Raw genomic sequence first — 23,879 nt, forward strand, 5'->3', positions numbered from 1 at the left:
TCTATTGCACCTAACCCTAGACTGCCGCCGCACCTAGCCTCTGCCGAAGTTGGCCACTTGCTCTGCCACTGCCGCATGTCCCACGTCACCCACTTGTGCCATCAAATCACCTGCAAGAAGAAAGAACACGCAAGTAGCAAACAGAAACAAGAAAACTGAAAAAAATCATGTGTAAAAATTGGCTATAAAAGCCGAAACAAAAGGCATGTAAAACTCTCTCTTTTTTGAAAAAAAGTATCAAGAAATAAGAAACAACAAATTTTTAAAGGTGATTTTCGTTTTTTATCATTTTTTTATATTTTTTATTTGTTTTTTATTGTTTTGTTTATTTTAAAATATCGCAACAAAAACAAAAAAGGAAGCCTTTTTTACCTTTTTGGTCACCGCCAGAGTGATTGGGAGGCCGAGGAGAGTCATCGGAGAAAAAAGGGAAACTTTTGGTCTCTCCGTCGCCGTACACGGCAGCGCCGACGCCGGCGGCCGGTACGGTTGCTCTCGACCGGAACCTTGGCCGGCGCTCGGAGAGAAAAGGGGAGAGTTGAGAGGATTCTTGGGATTTTTTGAAGAAGAAGAAGAAGAAGAAGAAAGAAAAATGAAAATTTTTGGAAAAAATTGGTTTAAATAGGGAAGCAAAACGGCGTCGTTTTGTTCAAATTTCTTTAAAAGCAAAAAAGCAGGCGTCGTTTAAGGCTATCCGACCCGACCCGATCCGCTCCAGGCTAGGATCCGCGTGTTTTCGTTGGAAGGGCTAATTGTGCCTTTAGCCCTTCCGATTTTTAGGCCTTTTAATCAATTTTTTTTATTTTTTTAATTTGACCCCCATAATTTGTTGCGTTTGCAATTTGGTCCTGAATGAAATTGTGCGTTTTGGAGGGAAAGGGAAAATTACCTGTTCAGTCCTTCCATGTTATTAGCGTGTTAAGATTGGTCCTTTCTTTTATTTTATTTTTGATTTTGCCCCAAATCTTTGTTTTTGAATTTAAATTAGTCTTTTTTTGTTATTTTGTTAATTAACTTAGTTATTATAATATTTTTATATCTCAGTATTATATTATTATATTATGTTATTAGTTTTGTATTATTATTGTTATTGTATTTCTATTTTATTTATTTATCTAAGTTTAAATATCCATTAATCTTGTATTATTATTATTGATTATTATTATTTACTCATTTTTATCTTTTAATCTCAATTTTGTTATATACATATATATATACATTTCTATAATATATATATTTATACACGTATATATTTTCATAATTGATTTATATATATATACATACAAACTTATATATATTTTTATATTTTATAACTTATATACATATATCTATATTTATATTCTTTATCTTCACAAATATATGTATACATACTTATATATATATATATATTCTTTTATAACTTTATATATATATATACATTTTTATATTTTGTTCGTTTTCTTTATTTATTTATATTTTTGTTATTATTTTAAAAGAATGCTTTAACTTTATTTGCTTATATATTTATTTTGTATGCTATTGATTTGTCCTTTTTTATTTATCTTATCTTTGATGCTATTGCTCGTATTATTATTTTACTTACATCATTATCATCGTTATTCCATTACACCCATTTTTATTTAGATTTCAAGAAAGAAATTTTAAAAATATAAGTAATACTCGGTATTTGGGATCTTCGAGAGAATCGAGCCCTAACGTATTGGGTTCCGACTTTCTTCGTTGAACTTAAATAATCGAGATTACTCTTTTAAAAATGATAAAAAGCTCGTTATCGAGAATTCAATATGTTGTGTCCTAACGCATTGGATGTGACATGTTGTTTTCTCGAAATGAGGATTTTTCGAAATAAATGTAATATTCAATGTTTAATATTTTGATAAATTGTGCCCTAACGTATTGGGTTGCGATTTCTTCATTTGATTTAAACAATTGAATATTATTTTAAACTTTATTACATGAATCTTTTCAAACTCAAGTTTAAACGATATCGGGAATTAAAAAAGGATCGTATCCTAACTTACTGGTCGTGATCCCTTTTCTAATCCAAGATAGTTAAATATCTTTTAAATAAGCATTTTTCATTCGCGTATCGAGAATTCGAGACATTGTGTCCTAACTTACTGGATATGATTTTCTTTCTCGAATAACGTGAAATATGCCCATTTTCCTGAAAATTTTCAACGCTTTAATACAAGGATCGTATTTTTAAAATTCTTCAAAGTTCTCAATTTTTGACATTAAGACATTAAGTAATCAACTAGGTAACAATTTTGGGCGTATCGAGGGTGCTAATCCTTCCTCGTATGTGTATCGAATCTCGAACCCGTTTTTCTGAATTTCGTGGACCAAAATCGTTGTTTTAATAAAATCAAACCGTTTATTAAAAACAACCACTTTTCGAGGTGATCCAATCACACGTCATTAAAAAGGATTTGTGGCGACTCCCGTTTTCATTTTTAAAACCCAAGTCGACCCCGTTTTCGATCAAAAAAATGGTGTCAACAATGCATGTTTGATTTTAATTGGTTATGTGCTTATATATATTTATATATATATGAGATGACTTATCGAGCGAGTGAATGAATGCTATTTGAATTTGATCGAAAAAAATAAAAAAGTAATAATGAAATATCGTGATTGAGTTAGTCTAATTTATGAATAAATTATAAAATGAAAGACAGTTCTGAGTTGGGTTTTGATCGGTAATGCCTCGTAACTCTAATCCAGCGACGGACACGGGTTCAGGGTGTTACACCTTACCACGGAACTCTTCGACTCCACATTTTTAGACTTTATCAATAGAAATTTTATGAGTACTCGGCCGTATAGGGCTTTGAGGACAAGGGGGTGGAGGTTGTCGAGGTACAGGATTGGCTCTCATATATGCGCTAAACATGTCATGCATCATACTGAAAAAGGAATGTGAGCCTTTTCTCTAGGCTTTTGAAACTCGGGTACGTTATGAATAGTCTCTTGATTGGTGGCTAGAATATTACTCTGAGTATCGTCGAAATCTGATCGTTTGAAATTAGTTGACATCTTTAATCTATAAGAAAAGAAGCCAAACTGATCAGGATTCGTTACACTATCACAGGTTATAAAGTGGCATATATTTCTAAACTCAATACATACTACATTCAGTCTTAGAATTGACTAAACTATAGCTCTGATACCATTAATGTAATACCCTATACTCGATTCAGTCGCCTGACCCGAGCTATAAGATATTACAACTATAAAACTTTGACATCATTCATAGTTTAATAAAAAAACAACCAAATAATTCATTTGCAATCATTTTCCATGTTATTCAGTCAAAAATGGACTTAATTCAAGCATAGGAAGCATTTAAAACAAACCAGAAATAATTTTGGATTAGAATGAAACTTTTTCCAAAGTTTGAGTAAAAAGTGAAAATACGGTTCACATGGTCGTGTGACAGAGCTCAGCCTGTGTGGCTCAAGAATATGGTCATGTGGTCAAACCATGTAAAAATCTGTACCCGTATAACTCAGAGTCACATCACTGTGTTGCCAGTCCATGTAACTCTTTGAAGCCGTGTGGACAAACTTGCACCAAAAATTAAAGAGACCACATGGTCGTGTCATACAATTGTGTGGGGCACGTGCCCGTGTGGTAGATCGTGTCACAGGCCGTGTATGCCCAAAAACACCTTAAAATATAAGTCATTTCACATATCAAAACTTAGGCTCTAAGTTATGCATTAACCAACATTCAGACCTATTTAAATTGTGCCAAAACATGCCAAAATATACCAATTCACAACCAACCTATGTGCCTAACCAATATGCCCTCATTTGGCACCACAATTCAAACATAAACAACAATCATTCAAGCTTAAACATAATCAACAAATTTAACACAAAAGGCTTTAGCATGAGCCTGTGCAAGAATAATTGTACAAATTCTTCCCAGGATGTGATAGTGTCCGTTGGTAATGCCTCTAACCATTCTCTAATTTGACCTTCGAGTGCGAAAGGTATCAAGAGTAATTTGATTGCCTCATCTGAAATTCTAGCATACTCTACTATACTGCAATTTTTTTCAAATCATCTTAGAAATGCCATCGGATCTATGTCAATATCATCATCGAATTGCAAATTCATGGTCACCCAAGTCAACAATGTGGGATTGATTTCAAGTTGAGGTTTGGTAATAACTGGTTTAGCAATTCTAGGTTTTTACCAACTAGTATTGAACCAAGTTTGCCCAAGGATTGTTGTCATCTTTTCAGAAATTGCTCCAAATTAGGATGTGGCTCGATTGGAGTGCTTTCACTTTTGGACAAAAACTGAAATCAGAGACAGAATGAAAATCAACAAACAAAATTAAAATTAAAAGCAACAAAAATAAAATAAAGTAAAAATTGTATCTATATTTTCTAATTTTCCTATTTATCCTACTAATTGTAGAAAATAAATTTAAATTTAATATTGAAACCTCCCCAGCAACGGCGCCAACAACTTGACCACCTCCAAATGTGCGAACGTTTAGAGTAAAAATCGTGCAAATAAAATATATATAATTAAGGTGCAGTATCTGCAAACGACCATTTCAAATCGTAATATAGTTTTGTGTTACAATTGAACACCAGTAAGTATTCTGAGGATCGTACCCAAGGGAGGTTGGATTAAATTCAAAAGTATCGTCTACAGTAGCAGATCTAAATAGTAACCACTAAAATTTATATTGCGATGATTAATGCTAACAATTAAGGTCATAAAGGAAAAAATTAAATTACTAAAATAAAGTTCACAAATGAAAAACTCTCGAATAACAATCAGAAGATTAACTCACTTCAATGGTTGCAATTAACTTCATAATTTGGGTTTTATTCGTGAATTAGTTATGAATTAACCAATATTACCTCTCAACCTCCACGAATTAATTAATTGACCAGTACTCATTTATCTCTTGACTTCACTTTTTTCACCAGGATAAATCGCGATTTACTCGATATGCTTATCTCTTGACCTTGTTTAACCTAGATTACTTCTTAGGGTCATTAATCCTAAGATTTAAGTACACATAAATTTATACAAACTAATTCGTATGAAAAACTCTCATTCATCCATTAATCACTCTCGCATCCACTCGTTAATCTCCCTAAAGAACTTAGTCACTCATCGATTCAATAAGAACTTCATCATAATTAAATTAATCATGCAAAACACACAAATTAAGTTGAAATGAGAGAAGGATAGAAATTGATTCGTTTGATAAACTGGATGTGCCCAGATCCGTGAAATCTTTTAATAATTGTCGAGATATTATCGTTTGCAAAAGAAACGTAAAGGAAAATTATGAAAAATACTAAATAATGAAGACTTAGACTCAAATCAAATCCAAGAAAATAAAATTGTTTTTAAAAGAAAATAAAAATAAATTAAAATCCTAAATCTACTAACTAAACCCTAAAAATGGCTTAGCAAAAAGCCCACAAGCTTAACCTATGTTTAACTATATATAGGCAAAGTTAGCAGCCTAATTTAGGTCAAATACAAGCCTTAATCACACTAGATATGGGTTGTGTGGACAGAAACACCCTTAATTAATTTTTGCCCTCTGTCAGACCTGTGTCACAACACATAACTTCGAATGTTAATTCTGGAATTGGCTTGGTTGTATTGTGCCCCGGAAGCTTGTGTTGCAACTCGGTTGTCATTCCTAATGCTTTTGGGCCTAAAAATAGATGTCCTCCACACCCAATTAACTCGTTAAAACTACCTTAAGACCGGTACTAGCCCAATAGGTCAACTAATGCGTAAAAACACTTATTTTGCAATAATTTAACTTTAAGCTAAGAAAACTGAAAATGTAATAAATGACACTAAAATAGCTAAAAAAAAAGCTTGTTAAGTGTTAAAAAGTACCTAAACTGCCACTACGATTTGTGGCAGGTCATTGATCAAGTTAACGAAATATAAATAATGGAATAAAAAGAATAAAGGAAAAGAGAATGCTCATTGATAATGGAAGCGCAATTCCAGAACAATCTCTGCTTACAATCGTCTTCACATCGGAATAGAACAATTCTGATTAAGTGAACATAAGAAAAACTAAAACAGAAACTAAAGAAAAATGAAAGAAAATTGAAAACTAAAATTAAAAGTATGAATTATGAAATATGTACGACAATTCCTTAGGGTGATTCCCTAGGTTGACTCCCCCTCTCTAATGAGGTTATAATGAGGTTTATATAGGCTACAATTGAGAGGCTTAATTGTTTAAAACATCCTTGAAAAAATTAGGGTTTTAACAAGACAAATACGCCCTAAATGGCTGCCAAAACGCGGCCACACCCAGATTTTCGTTGCGACTCAAGATCTCCACGTCGCGACGTCGGCCCTTTTTTGGCTCTGGATGCTTCGATATTCAGTGTTGTGACATTGCATGCTGGTGTCGCAACACTGGCGTCGTCCTTTGTGTTCTTTGGCCTGAAATGGCACCCTGCACACTCAAGTAGCCGTTAGTTATTCCCAATGCACGAGTTGGCCTAACGAGTCGTTGAAACACTAGAAAATGCGTAAAAACGATTTTTTTCTAATAATTAAATCTAAGCTACTAAAACTTAAAATGCATTAAAATAACATAAAATGGCTTAAAAACAAGCTCCTTAAGTACCGAAAATATTCAAATTTGCCACAACGAATTGTGGCAGATCAGTAGCTCATTTAAAAGTAAAATAGATAAGACAAGTGATCAACCAAATTTCGAAGCAGATATGTATTATATTAAAGTATATTATGTTTTTTTTTCAATATCCAAAGTAAATTGTGTTACAAGGCTTTGAGAAAAAATGTAAAAATTATCAATTAAATTTCATTATTAAATATTTAATGCAAATATTTGTTTAAAATAAAATGTATTATAAAAATTAAATACATGGATATTATATTTTATTTAATAAGGGTAAATTCATAAATTATCATTACATTCGTAACATAATAATGTAATTTTCTTAGGATTTTAATCAATACTTTCCAATGTAACCAAACATTGTAAAGTAACTTTCCTATCAATCACATTCCCAAGAATCACATTCCATTAGTAGCTAAAGCCTTAGTAGCTCTTTCTATTTTAGCCTTTAGCTCGTTCCTCCCTAAATGGGCTTCCTTCCCCTTATTGCCTAGATCAAAGACAACCATATGATCACACTATTGAGTCGAACATTATCTAAATAATCAAAGTATAAATAAATAATTATAAAAATTATTATGAAATATAAGAAATTGCAAAATATTAAATTTAATAACTTTTAAAAAAATTAATCTTAATTTAAAATAAATAAACAAACTCAAAGTAACCTCACCAAATCACAAATACAAAATAATAGAAATTATAACTTTTTGTTTTCAGTGAGCCATATTTATATTTCATGTTTGACCATATTCCCTTTATTGTTTATTGTTTTTTTTCTAAATTTGTAACAAATTTTCTCGGCAGTCAACAAGATACAAGGCAAACTGCTACTTAAAATAAAAGCTTTCACATCGATTAAATTTTAGTTGTCATTTCAATTTTTTATATTTATAATAATTTATGATAATAACTATTAAATATTTAAATAAATTGCAACTCAAGGATAATAATTTACAATTCAAATATTTATTTTATTTTTAAATAATTTTTGTTAATTTGTCATCATTCTTAATGTTTTCTATATATTCTTTTACGCATTTTATAACAGTAGCTTTCAAATGATTATAAAAATTGTTTATTTTAGATTTTTATATTTTAAAATATTTGTCAACTTATTGTTTGATTGCTCTATCAAGGGTCATTTAACAATAGATATATCAACTTTTAATAAAAGAATAAATCCCTCTTTAATTTGGTGTACAGTGAATAAGATACAATCAAACTCCTCAATAATAAACTACATGAATTATTAATATATCAAAGATGATATAAATATATATAACACATCAAATAAGTCTTAACACTAAAAATCATAACACGACAGGAATACTTTTCTATGGTAAAGTCCACTTAAAATATAAATATATATTCTTTCATTTTATTTGTTAAATTAACTCACACCTTGGGTAATTTATTTTCTTGATAGTAAGCTCGCTCTACTGGCTAAATAAATGAACATACAAAAACGTCTAAAACCTGAAACAATATCAACTGTCATTCAATAAATTTAGTAAAATATAGTACCCTGACAAACCAACCTTGCAAAGCCGGCAAGCCACCACTGATGATCAACAGAAACACAAAATCGATGCTGTTGAGAATTAAAGAAAATGGTAAGACTCGTTACTGGAGGATTGGATTTGCCTTAAAAAAGTGATTGCAACTATTTCCAGATTTTAACCGATTTGTCGTAACTGGCAGAGGCAACCATCCCTGTTACTTGTGACTGTGCCAGGGCCGATATCACACAGTCATGAGCTGAAATCGTCAGACACTTGTTCTCAGCCGTGTTCCAAAGCTCCAACGACTGATATATGTTTAAACAGGACAGAAAACCGAAAACAAAAATTAGTGACGATGAATACATCATAGAAAACAGGTAAAAATTATTCCGGACCATACTCCAAAATGAATAGCCATCTATAAATTAGTAACCTGAATAGACATCAAACCATCAAAAGTATTGAGTCAACCTTTAACAACTATATATCAACTTAAGAATAGGAAATGACACCTGATAACCACCAATAACCAAAAGAGCAGGAAAATTGGGATGAAAAACACAGGAATGAAACTTGTTTCCACTGGAACTAAGCTCATTAATGCACTCTCCAGAGGACAATGACCACAGTCGGACAGACTCTTGGCTGACAGAAGCCAAAAAGTCTCCATTTGCATCCCAACAGAGAGAGTGTACCTCTGTATTGTGCCCCTGAGTGTCAAAAAGAGAACTCCAGGTAAAACCGTAGACTACAAAAATTGATTAACCAAAACTGATTAACGAGGTAAATTCTCCTTTTCCAAAAGTTAACAAATTTATATTTCTACCTGCAATAACTGTGTTCTTCTGTCAGTCTCTACATCAAAGATAGAGACAACATTATCGGCTGCTGCAGCTAGGAATTGTCCTGTTCTTGGTTGAAATCGGACATTAGTGCTGCCTCCCTGCTTCAATTAGTGAAAGTAATATATATGAACATTGTGACCAAAAGAACATGCAGTACTTAAAATGGACAAAAGCTTAAAGGGTTTAAAAGGCTAGCCTTGGAGATACGAGTGCAGGAATACTGATTGATGTTCCAGAAGCGAATCTCACTGTTGCCATCACAAGAGCAGAAAAGTTCATTCTTCTTAGGGTGGAAATCAAGGGACATAACTTGTGCCGTATGCCCTGTATATTTCCAGATGGAATAACTTGGCTGCAAACAATTAATATAAGTACATAGAATGTGAACTGCATTCATCAAAGTTTCAACAAAGTAGAATCCTAAATATTTTCTATAATGATAAGAAGTTTGCTTATTGTCTTTCTGGAAATAGTGTCACGTTTAATAGTGTGAGCATTAATTCAGCATAGACAACAGTGGCAAAGTGTCAGTCTATATAAAAACCTGAAGACCGACAAAATAGAAACATGCATACTGCGCCAATAAGAGAGAATTACACAAATAAAAAAAAGGAAAGAGCAAGAAGTTATACTTGTGCAGCATCCCAAATGCGGACAGTTGTATCAAAAGAAGATGTTGCTAGCTGAGTGGAATTTGGTCTGAAGCAAATATCAGTTATAATATGAGTGTGTTCCTCAGTCGTGCAATCAGTCTTCAGAGTTTCCATGTTCCAAAGAACAGCCTACTGACAGGAAATCGACAAGCAAGCACATCACTATTCCATACTTTCATTTAAGTCCATTTTTTATCGATAATAAAAATTTTTGCAACTGTTCTACTGAGGACCCAAGGTACAGAAGTACGACATTAGATGACCGCATCATTTATGAAAAGTAAACATTCAATAAACCATAATCAATAATTTGATAACTTATCTGGCATGTGCTACATAAAGAAAATTCCTTGTATGATACATAAAATTATACCTTCTTGTCATGCCCAGCACTGGCTAATAGCTTTCCATCTGAAGAGAAATGGCAGCAGGTGACTTTGCCATTGCTTTTACGTATTGACCCAACTTCATTGAAGCCAAAACCTGACATGCAGATAAAAGGTTCATTGCTGAGGTCAACTGGAAGAATTAGCATGCTATAACAACGACGATCTTATATTACTCTTAGAAGTCTCAGTAGTGTGTTCTGATGGGTTCCGTTTGAGGGTGCCAAACAAATTCCCTCCATCTCCATCGTCATGTGAGAGAAAAGATTCCACATTATCATCCAAGGAGCCAACATCTCCAAAATGTTCCATGTCTTCCTGCAATTAGGAGTTGCATCATAAACAGGCTTTTGAAATGACTTATCCGAGGCTACACTTAACATATATGTTTCAACTCTCACACTAAATGCAGCGAAGAAAGAGAAAAGGCAAGGAAGACCAAGAACAATTACAAGTATAGAAGAATAGTAGTGCAAAAGTGGGGCTACTTCAGGTTTATTTACTTGATGTGATTATTGGGTCAAATTCAACTAATAAGTAGTAAGAAAGGGAAAGAAGTAAAAAGCAATTAGGGATTGGGAAAAAAATGCTAATGAAAGTCGATTTCATGTATGCTCAATCTTGCCATGTTTTTCGAAAGATGTATAAGGATATTTCATAGCACCCAACAAACCCTTAAGACATCACATTATTGACCTAGGAAATAAAACAAAGCTGCCTGTACCAGAGTCCAAGAGTAGAACACAGTGTTGATGCAAAGGGATAATGGTCTCCATCCCTTGCAAAGCTATGGCATCAATATTTAGCCAAGATATAGAAGCAGTGCTTTAACATTCGTCACTCTCAAGACCTTAAGCAAGGATATCCACTAAACTTATTAGTGACTAACATTACCACCAACAATTGCAGTCCTAGTGCATGAAATGTGATGAGAAGGCCATTCTAGATCTAAGTTTTGAATGGTGGAAAATACAAGATGTTTGAGCTTATGTTCTCCAAACCATAGAATAAGCATTTTTTTATTACTTATCTATCATTTTTGGAACAAGTTGATGGTGAGCAATTTATTTGGAGCATATGTAATAACTCCGATAGCAACAAGTAGAAGAAAATAGTCATGCCTGGTAGATTGAGAAGAATACACATAATCATGGTCATAAGTTGGGGACCATCAGATTTAGAACTTCACATGCTTTCCATAGAGCAAATGACTGTTTGCTCATGCATATGACAATACTAAGTAATGATACCAATTTAGTATCCAAAAATTTTATGCAAGCTGCACGAATGCAGGAAAGCATAGGGTTAGTTAATATTGAAGAGTCAAACCATTCGCTAAACACCCTCGGTTAGCTATAAATTAGGATTACTTACCAGCTGGTTGGTTGATGATGCAATACCAGCTGTTCCATCAGATCCATACATCATCAAATTTTTTGACATGCTACTGCCATGCTGCATATTTCCCACCATAGCTGCTCCTTCACCGGGTGTATGAGTTGATGGGGTTGATGGCTGAGAGTTTGGGGAAGGACCCAGTGTGTTTCCAGTGCCAGTGCTATTAGCAGGTCCAGAAGATGGTCCTTTTCTTTTACGGTTATTCTGACACACCATAGAAGGAATAGTCATCAATTTAGAGGTCCATCATAAATTCCTATGAATCTGTATGAAGATAAACTGGCAGCATATGGTAACAAGAAACCATTGTGATAACCAAGAAACAAAACAGAAGTAAGCTCAACTTGTTGCAATTGAGGTGACTGCAATGGATCTTGTTGAGAAGAAGATTGTCTTATTGGTGGCATGCTCATCTGCTGAAAAAACACAAAAGTGCTCAGTGGAAACTAAACACGAGCATTGGCCATCCTCAACAAATTTAGAATATGATAATAACTACTGAACTAGTACAACCATCATTATAATCCCATACACAAAATAAAGCTGGCCCCTTAGATTTACAGATAAATATAAATAATTCGCCTAAGAATCAAAGGCACATATAGAAGTGTAATGGCATGCATATTATCTTGGTTAAATAAAGGCAAGGTAGACGGTATGACAATACAACAACACAAGTATATACTATAATTTCTTTCTCCCTTTGAATGTGAAATTGAAAGACATGCATGCATTTCTGATCCATTAACACGATTGCAGGATTTGCACTATCTTTGTATTTTGACATGAAAACTGTTAGGGCGTATTTGGATATAAGAAGTAATACAACAGATATAACTGATTAACAAACAGAAACCTTACTTTTGATGAGGTCGATTGCATGGGAGACCCTATAGATCCATCATTCACTGTTGGCTGGCCCTCTTTCGTATTTAAGGCGCCTCTTGATAATCCAGAAAATCTTTGAGGATCCATATCTCCATATAGAGGTGAATTACCCAGATTTCCTTGTGTCTGGACCTGTGCTAAGAGTTGTTGTTGCTGCTGTGGCAGAAGCTGAAACTGGTTTGCATTCTGTAAGAATGGCTTTTGCACTTGTGCACCTAAACTTGGCCTAATTTGGTCAATTCCCTGTAAAATTAGTTAAGAGCCAGTTAGGCAAGCATTTAGATAAGGAAAATAATATTAAGGATAGAAATTCAATTTAGAGCTTACGGTTAATGGCCAGCCCTTCAATGGAAGGCTACCAACTCCAGGATTCAAACCTTGAAGAACAAAAGTAACATAAAAGTATAAGAATATCTACACAAATGTCTTGACTTAATAAAAAGCTAAAGTTAGATATGTTGCTTTTCTGTCAGAAGAAATAAACTTGACACGAATAGAACAGCAACATCATATAGACACTATGGTCAGTAGGTGACAGATTTCGCACTCAGCAAGCCAAACTAGAAAAGCACCCGACTATCTTAAGTTACAGCAGCACTAAGCATATTAGCAGTAACATGCAAACAAACACTCTTGGCGCTGGCTTTTCTATTGAATTTTAGTTATCATATTATACAAGTTCAGATAAGAAAATGACTTGAATATGCGAGGAAAGATTAGATGGTGTGTATATGAAACAAATGATACATGTTTCTCTTGAGCTGACTGGAAATGACATAATGGTATCTAAACCTATAAATGTAAAAGATACTTAATGAGAACTTTGGTCTATGAAAATGAAACTCATTAGCATTCCATAGATTGACATGTGCAAACAGAATATAACACCATTAGTTATAATCACCTGCATTTCCTATTCCAGGTTTCAATTGCATGATTCCCTGTCCATAAATTGAGGAAGGATCCATGGGCATAGATCTCTGAGTACCACCCAAGTTCACTTCACCTTTAATGTCCTGTGAGGAGTATATGTATATATATAGAGTCACTAGTTCAACTAAAATGGAACAGTATAACAGTGAGGTTGTAAAGTGTTGATGTAAATGCAAGAAAATATGTATCCAAGTAGCATAGGTACAGCAATTTCTAGTGTCCATACCTGAATTTGCTGCAATGCCGCAGTTACACCTCCATGGTTTCCTTGAACCAACTGACTGCATCACAGACAGTTTTTCTGTGTTATAAACCTGAAAAGAGTTCATCACATTAAAACAAAACATCTGATCTAAAATTTACAACTATACTTACCCGGGATGATTTGTAGCTGACTTTAAGAGGGCCATCCTAGCATCAAGAAGAGGTTGGGATGTCTCTGAAGTCACTGCATTTGGTTGTTTCATGCGCTCTTCATACATTTTTGCTGCCAAAGCACTAGCATTTGATTGTCCAAGCATTCCTTCAGAACCAATAGCATTTACAGGACCAACCATAGATGGATTATTAGGATCCCTACGCTGCAACTGTGCTTGACGCATTAGCTGCAGCTGCTGCATCTGCAGCTGTTGTTGCTCCTTTGCTTTGATTTGCTGTGCCTGTTCATAATACCATAATAGTTTGAAAACAACCAGTATAAATTGCACTATTGAAAAGAATTAACAACAATACTTGCTAAAGTTTTAATAGGCCACCTCTATGTATGCTGCAGCAGCCTCTGAATGCTTGTCATTTGTTCTAGATATGAAAATGTCCCAAAAGACAGACCACCACTCAAAAAGAAACCCACCAGGAGCATCAATTGCTGGATAAATAAACAAATTCTAAATGAATCAGTCATTCAAAATAATTCCCCTCTACTAACAATATGCTGTATTAGTTACAACATAACCAAGCAACTAGAGTAAAATTTAACCGTTAATTTCAATGAAAAAATCACCGATCATTAATTTGAAAATTAATAAAGCACCTTTCTCCCACCTAATATTAGACACGGACTTGGATATGATATCTGACACGCGCAAATCACTTTCAGCGAGTTTTACAGTAAAGTTCAGAATCTAGGTGTCATACCCATGTAACTTTGAAGCGCCAACATGTGTAACGCAGTACTTTAAGGTAAAATAAAGAATGAAAGCAACTTAGGCTAAATATATATATATATATATATAAACTCCATATTTCCTTTCCACGGAAAAGAATTTCAGTCGCACAATTTCATCAATTAACTAAAACTAGGACATGAAAATCTGGATTTGAATTTCATTTGCTATATAAATTGTGGGAACAAATACATACATTATATAAGAATTAGTTAAGATTCAATATGATTAGATATTTGAAAGGTATAAAATATGAATTTCAAATTGACAAATATCTAAGGTCATTTAAAATTCACACCTAAATAAACATCTGAAAACCCATGAATTTGAAAATTAATCATGAATGTTAAATTTAAAAGTGTATTTATTAAATAATTTACACTATTTTTAAAATCCAAATCCATCTCTGGAAATCCAAGTTCCCAAATGCAACCTCTATGAATTTATACTCAGTCAAAGCTAAATCTTACCTACTGGATCCGGGGCGACTTTCCCTTCTGTCATGAAAGACTTTGCAGTGGTATGCAATTTTTTCTTTACCAAATAATCATAAATATAGACATCAAGCCTACAGCCAAAAAAAAAAAAAAAAAAAAGGAACTTAACTAAGCTAAAAAAATTTAAAAAAATTTGCCAAAAAAAACTAAGCTAAAATTAGAATCAATTTTCTGAAAGAACATAAGAGTACATCTTATCTGCTTCCCAATTACTCTGCGCCATCGTTTCAGCCACAAAAATCAATTAACTGTTCAAAAAAAGAAAAAGAAAATTATAAAATTGATCGAAAGCAAATTTAAATACTCAATTTTATCATAAAAGTTATAAATTAAGTACGGCACTGATATTTTATCGAAACTAACCTTAAAGGGGCGGATTCAGTCGGATCAAAGCCTACATTACCATTCTTGAGCTCATGAAGAAGCGATCTTTATTGATCAATCATTGGTTTCTGCATTCAATAATAAACAATTCCAAAATTTCATAAGTTTCTTTAAAGGATCTTGAAATTGATGAGTTAATGGAGTAGAAAAGAGTTATGACCTTTCCAATCCAATCCAAAAAAAAAACAAAAAATAATAAATTAGGGTTCTTTTTTATTGGGAAAAAAAGGTTTCTTAGCTCAAAGTTATAATTTTCCGACAGAAGAAAAAATATAGGGACATTTTGCTCAAGATCCGAAGCTGAGATTTGGATGCTTGGTGTGGACGTGAATCTATAAGCTTAGCAGATGGTGCTTAGAAGTTATGCGCTGGATAATAAGTTGAGACGTGGGTCTAAAATTTGAGTGTTTTGGATAAAATATTAGATTTAAAAATTGATTTAGACAAAATAAAATTATATTTGTTTAAAATATAGGTTAAACTCAAGTTTGAACCTTCAATGTTTAAGTTGATTCAATTAAGTCTGCTTTTAAATTTGCAAATGTTTTATATTATATTACTATAATATAAAAATTAAAAATATTAAGATAACTAACTATAAAAATTTAATAAATATATATAAAATTATTAAATATTAAATTAAAAATAATATAAATGTATTTTTAAGAAAAATAATATGGACGGACCTAAAACGGGTTTGAATTAATTATTTATAAGTATAGGTAGATTTGGACAAAATTTGAAGTTCATATTTCGAGTCAGGTTAAACTTGGACAAACATAAAGTGTATTAATATTATGCCTAAACTCGACCCGTGAATCTAACGCTGGTGTCCATTTTCTCCCTTCTTCACTTAAGACATTAGCTAATGAATCGTGTAATTTCCAATTAAAATTTAGCTAAAATGAATTTGAATATTTTATTTTATTATTTAAAATAAAAATATAAAAATCAATTTTGCTATTTATATATTTTATAATAGTATTTATCTATAATTTATAATCTATATTTATAATATATTTATAATTCTATAAAAGCACCACGCTATAGAAATTTATGAGCTAAAGAGAATATTTATTATTGTTAATTATATTATTAAATTAACATTAGAATAATAATTTATTAATATGATTATATGATCATGATTAAAGTAATATTAATAAATATAATTTTATAATAATGTGAAATTAATTAATTTTATTGTAATAGCCAATTTTAACCCGGGGCCCAAATTAATTAATTAAATCCAATAAAACTTGGGCCAATCCTGACCCAATTACATTTGGCCCAATAAGGCCCAAGTGTGCTAACCCTAGCCTAACCCTAAGCAGCAGTTAGCAGTAGCCACCCCACGTCGCAGCAACCTCTAGTGCCGTGCACGCCCCACGTTCGGCAGCCTCCCAAACTGTCCCACATCTTCGCTGGCACGTCCACTCGCACAACGCTCACACATCTGCAAGCCACAGACAACACTAATAGGATATACACACAGCAAAACAGTTGTAAAAGGATTTAGGGAGGGCTATATAAAGGCCAATGATTTTCTGTAACTGGGTTAGAAAAATTTTGTACTAAAAAGAGAAAAATCTTGTATTGGAAAAATACTAAAATACAAACAAAGAATCAAAAACAATTTTTGAAGGTAATTTTCTTTGTGTTTTATTTATTTATTTACCCTTTTTTTCTTTGCTTCTCTGTTTTTTGGTGCAAAAGAAAAAAGCAAAAAGAAAAGGACGAAACTTACCTGAATCGGAGTCGGCGGCGAAGCTTGAACGGCGGTGGCGTGGCAGTAGTTAGGGCTTTAAAGAAGGCCTAGCAGATCCCTCTTTCTTCCCTCTGTTGTTTTAAAAAAAGAAAAAAGGAAGATGATGAAGCAATTTTGCGCCTATTGCTGCTGCAGAGTAGGCTTTTAATTGGAGATGGAAAGGGTTTTAAACACTGATGGGTTATTTTCGTTTTTAATCCTTCATTTTATCCCATCATTTCAAAATCATTGTGGTTTGTTTTCAAATTTTGCCATGAAATGTTGAATTTGTTTTATTTTAATCCATTGCTGCGTGGAGTTTTGGACGGAGGGATTAATTTCACTTTCGGTCCTCCACTGTTAACTGCATGTTCCATTTGATCCATTGGTGTTTTGTTTATTTCAAATTTGCCCCTGAAACTTCAATTATTTTCAATTTAATCCATAATCTTTTATTTTAAGTTTTTTTAGTTTATTTTATTAATATAGTTATTATTATTTTTATTTTTATTATTACTATTATTATTATATTTGTTATACTTACATATATACACGCATGTGTACTTTATAACATATGTGTATATTTTTTATTTCTAAATGTTTTAAATATATATATAGTGCGTATATATTTTATTACCATATTTTATATATATAGTTTATATATATATATTATATACATTCATATTTTTTATAATTATTTATGTTTTCATGTTTTATAATTCATATGTTTATACATTTTTATAATATGTACAAATCATATATTTCATTATTACTTTATTTTTCTTAGTTTTATATGCATATGTACATATACTTACATTTTATGATTTTCACATCGTTTTTCATTTTTTTAAAGAAATTCAAATATATATATATTTTTTACATATATGTATATATATATATACTATTCAAAATCATTAAAAGTATTTTCCGCATGTTTCTTGCATGTATATATAATCATAATTTATTAATATATATTATGCTTACATTTTATTTTTATGTAAACTTTATATAATTTTTTTGATTATATTATTTTATTATTTTGTATACATATATATACATGCATCAACATCTTATCATACTTTTAAAGAAAAATATATTTTGATTTTGGTTAAAATACTTAAATCATCATATTTTAAAAAAATTTAAATATTTGACAATCATGATTCTCGAGAAAGATAGTGTCCTAACTTACTGGATCGTGATCATTTTTCGATGAATTTAGAAATCTAAGTATTTATTTTACAATAAATTCGCAATTTTCAAATAAAACCTTATTCTCGGGAATTCAAAATGTCGGGTCCTAACTTCTCGGTCGTGACATTTCGTTATCTCGAAATAAGAATTTCTAAAACAAAAAGCAATATTCGTATTTTGAAGATATAAAATATTGTGCCCTAACTTCTGGGTGTGGTGTTTTATTTTTTGAAATGAGAATGTTTTATCATTTTAGATTCATTCACGGGTTAAAATTTCTATTTAAAATCTTTTCAAATTTTCGACATCAAGACATAAAATAATCAAATTTGGTACCGATTTTTGGGCGTCACGAGGTGCTAACCTTTCCTTGTGCGTAATCGACTCCGAACCTGTTTTCTCAAATTTTGCAGACGAAATTGTTTTTTTTGTGAGCCGATCACACCTTAATAAAGGATCGGTGGCGACTCAATTTTGTTTTTAAAGTCGATAACTTATTTTTGTTTTCAAAAAATGGTTTGACGACTTAGCGACTCACTGGGACTTTCGAGAGTCGAGCCATAAATTGATTATTTGGTATCTTTTGTCGAGAATTAAAGATTTTTTAAACCATGATTTCCTTTTGCATTCATTGATTTTTCATTGTTATATATTTGCTTGATTAGCTTAAGGTCATTAGCTTATTTGCATTTTGCATTTCATGGTCAATTTACCCTCTAAGTGGGAGTGAGAAGCTAGTCCTTCGTGAGGTTTTCACCTCCGTGCAGGGTAGTGGATCGCTTTCGGGATACATCTGTACCTATGTCTTCGTGAGATTTTCATCTCCGTGTAGCCATAGGGAAATGTGTCCCCCTGAACTGAACTCGGTCTATATGAGCCTATAATGGGTGAGGATCGAGGAATCTGCTGGTTCGGGTACCCTTGCTCTAGAAGCTAAAACCTCATATAGTGAACCTTAGGAACCTACCCTAGGTAGAATTACTTTGAACCTTAGTAGACATCTAATTAGGAGTTTTTACTATTTCTTGGTTGTATTGTATTTAATTGTTACTGACTTTTTGTGTTTTACTCTGATTGCATGACATTACAATTACATGGCATTCCATTATAAAGGCGTTGGTTCATATTCGGTTGCTAAACAGAAAGCTTACCATGGTAAATGGGTTTCTTGATAGAGTGGAGGACAATGCGGCTGTCCGAACTTGGGCTGAGATGACACAGCGCGAAAAAGGTGATAGTTTGGCCAAGGGATACGTATCAGAATTATGGGACTTCACCCGTGTCAACGTAGCTCAAAATAACTTGCAGGAGTTGAAGGAGATTTGGGATTAGTGGAATAATGAGGTTAGGCAGTTATTCTATTCAAATTATGGGGATTTACCTTATTTACTTGATATGAAGGTAGACAAGCGTCTTTTTCGAGCTCTTGCCCAGTTTTGGAACCCGACCTACAGTTGCTTCACATTTGGAAAGGTTGATTTGGTGCCTACAATAGAGTAGTACGTGGCTTTACTTCGGTGTTCGAGGATTCAGGTAGACAGAATCTATTTGAAAGCGGTAAATGTGCCAACCTTCTTGAGGAAGCTGATGAATATAACGGGGATGAGCGAGCAATGGGTTACAGCTCGGATTAAGCAAAAGGGGGATAGTAGGTGCATTCCTTGGAAAACTTTGAAAGACCTCATTTTAGAGCACCCAGACACGAGGAAGAAGGTAGATATCTTTGCTTTAAGTATTTATGGTTTGATTGTGTTTCCTAAGACTTTGGGGCATGTTGACGAGGCGGTTACTGACTTATTCGATCGGCTTGATAAGAGAGTTACGCCAGTCCCGGCAATTTTGGCAGAAACCTTCAGGTCGCTGAATGTATGCCGAAGAGCGGGAGAGGGTAGGTTTATTGGATGTGCACAGCTTCTACTTGCTTGGTTCCACATTCACTTCTGGAAGGAGGATAATGTTTCATATCGGGTCTTCTCTAAAAGCTATTCACCATTGAAAGAGGTAGTGGCTACTCCTAGGAGAGATGACATCTCGGAGGAGAAATAGATGGTAATTTTCCAGAATTTGTAAGAGGAGGATATTGAGTGGAGAGTTCCATGGTTGCTTCCAGATGAGGTCTTATATCGGTGTGGGGATTTCGACTGGGTTCATTTGCTTGGAATTTGGGGAGCTGTTGGTTATGCCCCATTGTTAGTGTTAAGGCAATACAGGTCAAGACAGTTTGTGCCTGCAACTCATGGACTGGCTAAGTGTGAATTCTCGTATAAAGATGATGGTTACAAAAGGAAAGCTCGTGATATGGCCAATGCATGGAATCAAACTCGTCGAATGAAAAGATTAGCTGTGGGTCCAATGACAACTCTCGAGTACAACGAATGGTGGGTTAAGAGGATCAACGATAACATTCCTAGGCCAAGTCTGGAAAATAGTCAGTCGATAGAAGAGCATTTGCGTGTTGTCCCCACTGAACTGGAGATCATAAAATAGGACTTTGAAAGGAAGAATGCAGAATTAGAGAAGAAAATAGAGCAAATAGAGGAAGAGAAGGTGAATTTGAGACTGGATGTAGATGTTCAGAAGCTCGAGGCTATAAATTAAGGAAGGGAAAGAATAAGGCCGAGGAGGAGCTAGATAGCTTGAAGACAGATTACAAGAAGTTGCGTCTGTCAATAAGAACTGCAGGGCTTGGAAAGACTTCAAAGCAGTGGCGTGAAGAAATTCGAGAGGAAAGAAACAGGTCAGATTGGTGGGAAAAGAAATTTCGAGAGGTGCAAGCACGAAGTGAAGCCTTAAAGAAGAGCTTGTCAGAGAGCCAAAAGGAAAAGGGAGAACTAAAGGACAGAGTAGTTGAGTTAGAAGGGTCTCTCCGTCAACATAGAAGTTGAAATTCTGTAATAGAGCTGAAAGCAAGCCTGAGTAAGATCGAAGAAATGAAGGGTAAAATAAAAGAGTTGGAAGCAGCATTACAAAGTTGTGAGGGTCGGATCAAGCATCTAGAGGCAAAGGAAGGTCGTCAGAATGAGCAGCTTCATTATTTCCAAGATCAAGTCAGAAATAGGGATCACGTTATGGGAGAAGCTGTGGTGCAGATTCGTGAAGTGGCAGATCACTTGCAAACTTTAGCGGTACAAGCTGACACGTTGAGCATAAAGTTCGAGCTAGAGTCAGATCGAGGACAAGAGTTAGCATCGTTGCTTAAAAAGATCAAGGTCTTAAGTATTAGGGCAAATCCATATTTGTAGCCCATTCTATGTAAAGAGATTTATTTTCTAATAAAGTTTTCTGAAAGTAATTGAAATTAGAATTAACGCCTTTTCTGCATTGCATTTTCATACATCGTATTGCATGCATTAGCAAATTATCAAAGGGTTCTAATTAATCAAAATCATTCATCAGTTAACCTGGAATCTAGCCAGCCAACTTAGCACCGTTACGGTACACGAGCGAAATCAAGAAATATGGACCAAAGGTTGGAAAAGCTCGAAGGGTTCCAAAAAGAAATGCAAGATCAGCTTCAGCAGCAAATGAAGGAACAACTCGAGAAAATTCAACAAAGTCTGATGGATAAAATGGAGGAATCACAAGGAAGTATGATGATAAAGTTAACGCGATTGTTGACCGAAGGGAAAGATAAGGGAAAGAACTCTGTAACAAATATTGAAGAGGAAGACGAGGATGGACTCCAGTATCCTCCAGGCTTCACTCCTCTACATGTGCAGCACCAAGCGAAAGTGTACCCGCGTAAATCTTCTGTTACGATTAGGCCTCAGTAAGTTCAAGCTGATGCTTCAAGGTCGATGAATTTTCAGGTCGGATCAGGCACCAGTCCTGAGAATAATACTGCCAATCCTATTGTTCCTGATCTCGATGAGGCAGTTGAAAAAGAGAAAACAAAAGAGGAATTACCAAAGCAATTTGAAGAAAGATGGAGGTGGATTGAGGAGAAATTCAAAGCGATAGAGACTACTGAAGGATGTCATGGGATGGATGTTAAGGATTTAAGTTTGGTACCGGATTTAGTGCTTCCATACAAGTTTAAAATGCCAGATTTCGAGAAGTATAATGGGACCACCTGCCCTGAAGCCCACATTACTATGTTTTGTAGGCGAATGACTGGGTATGTCAATAACGACTAGTTATTGATACACTGTTTTCAGGATAGCCTCACGGGGGCTGCCTCAAAATGGTATAATCAATTAAGCCGTGCTAAGATTAGCTCTTGGAGGGATTTAGCACAGGCTTTTATGAAGCAGTACGGTCATGTAGCAGAAATAGTTCCTGATAGGATCACTTTACAGAACATAGAGAAAAAGTCGAATGAAGGTTTTAGACAATATGCTCGAGAGGTGGAGAGAGGTGGCGGTCAGTCCAATGCACCTTCTTGAAAGAGAAATGACGATGCTTTTTGTAAATCGCTAAAGGCCCTTTCATCACACACATGCTAGGCGTTACTACGAAAAATTTCTTGACATAGTTATGAGCGGTGAGATGATTGAAAGTGCTGTAAAAAGCGGGAAGATAGATGTTGGAGATAATAACAGAAGACAAAATTCAAAGAAAAAAGAAGGTGAGGTAAACAACGTAAATACACATAGCAAGTCAATTACGGTGAATCAAAGAAAAGGTGGTGGCAGTCAACAGGTTCATCAAAAGCAAATGGTACAAGGCCAAGTAATGAGAGGCCTCAGTTTACACCCATTCCTATGTCGTACAAAGAGTTGTATCAGAATTTATTTAACGCGCATGTTGTTGCCCCATTTTATTTGACCCCCTTACAGCCTCCATATCCTAAATGGTATGACGCAAATGCACAATACGATTACCATGCAGGAGTTACGGGGCACTGTATAGAGCATTGTACTGCTTTTAAAAAGCTTGTTGAGAGGTTGATTCAGATGGGCGTTGTCAAGATAGATGATTCATCAGGTACGGAAAATCCATTACCCAAACATACTGATGCAAGGGTAAACATGGAGGTGAAAGTATGGGAAAGAAGGTCAAGGAGAATATTGTTGAGGTAAGGATCCCTTTGAGAAGGGTTTGGAAGGAAATGGTAAGAAGAGGGTTGATTGTTTCGGATGTGGTGGAGGTGACGAGACCCAAAATTATTGTGAGTTCCATCATGAGGTGGGACATGAAATTCAGGTATGTGAGAAGTTCAGAGCTCTGGTCCAGAGCATGATGGATGTTGGAGAAATGGAGTTTTTTGAAGAGGAAGAAAGAAAAGGAAGTATATGCGTATCGGAGTCAGAGACGAGGATTCTGAAGATTATCATCTCGCGCCCTAGGGTTACTGAAGTCAAGACACAGGTGACACCGAAGATTGTTATTCAAAAGCCGACGAAGTTTTTGTATAAGAATAGCAAGAAGGTCCCCTGGAATTATGAATACGAGATAACAACTTCGGGGAAGGAAGCTTCAATTAGTGTGTGAAAGAAAACCAAAGGACAGGTATTCGTGTGAATACTGAGAAGCATGGTAGTGGGATAAATTCTCAGGCAGAATCAGTAGAGGGAAAAGTCTTTGCAGCAGAGCAAAAGGAAGAGAAGAAGGCTGAATTAAGGTCATTGATTAATGAGCCAATAAAAGAAGAAGAAGCCACTAAATTCTTGAAATTTTTAAAACACAG

At 34.1% G+C, this 23,879-nt stretch overlaps 2 protein-coding genes across 4 annotated transcripts; one reads left to right on the top strand and one right to left on the bottom strand.

The window, feature by feature from the left end:
* Positions 1–8,013: 8,013 nt before the first annotated feature.
* LOC105794069 (transcriptional corepressor LEUNIG_HOMOLOG) lies at positions 8,014–15,710 on the bottom strand. Of its 3 annotated transcripts, none has more exons than XM_052628262.1 (19): positions 15,473–15,708; positions 15,292–15,380; positions 15,120–15,176; positions 14,902–14,999; positions 14,024–14,133; positions 13,644–13,927; positions 13,495–13,549; positions 13,240–13,351; positions 12,663–12,712; positions 12,309–12,578; positions 11,792–11,860; positions 11,424–11,651; positions 10,226–10,367; positions 10,037–10,146; positions 9,643–9,792; positions 9,207–9,362; positions 8,992–9,108; positions 8,678–8,875; positions 8,014–8,470 (listed from the first exon to the last, which is right to left on the bottom strand). In XM_052628262.1, exons 3-19 carry the CDS (start codon positions 15,149–15,151, stop codon positions 8,327–8,329), a joined length of 2,325 nt encoding a protein of 774 aa, XP_052484222.1. In that variant the 5' UTR covers positions 15,152–15,176; positions 15,292–15,380; positions 15,473–15,708; the 3' UTR covers positions 8,014–8,326. The 3 variants fall into 3 exon arrangements, with proteins under 3 accessions (XP_052484222.1, XP_012478515.1, XP_052484223.1); XM_012623061.2 differs by having other exon boundaries at positions 11,792–11,863; XM_052628263.1 differs by lacking the exon at positions 8,678–8,875 and having other exon boundaries at positions 11,792–11,863; positions 15,473–15,710.
* Positions 15,711–19,852: 4,142 nt separating this feature from the next.
* Positions 19,853–21,135, top strand: LOC105795819 (uncharacterized). The gene is made up of 3 exons (XM_012625474.1): positions 19,853–20,251; positions 20,324–20,704; positions 20,749–21,135. The coding sequence occupies exons 1-3, from the start codon at positions 19,853–19,855 to the stop codon at positions 21,133–21,135; spliced, it is 1,167 nt and encodes a 388-aa protein (XP_012480928.1).
* Positions 21,136–23,879: the final 2,744 nt, after the last annotated feature.

This window comes from Gossypium raimondii, chromosome 3 (assembly GCF_025698545.1).
Source record: "Gossypium raimondii isolate GPD5lz chromosome 3, ASM2569854v1, whole genome shotgun sequence".
Taxonomy (NCBI): Eukaryota; Viridiplantae; Streptophyta; class Magnoliopsida; order Malvales; family Malvaceae; genus Gossypium; species Gossypium raimondii.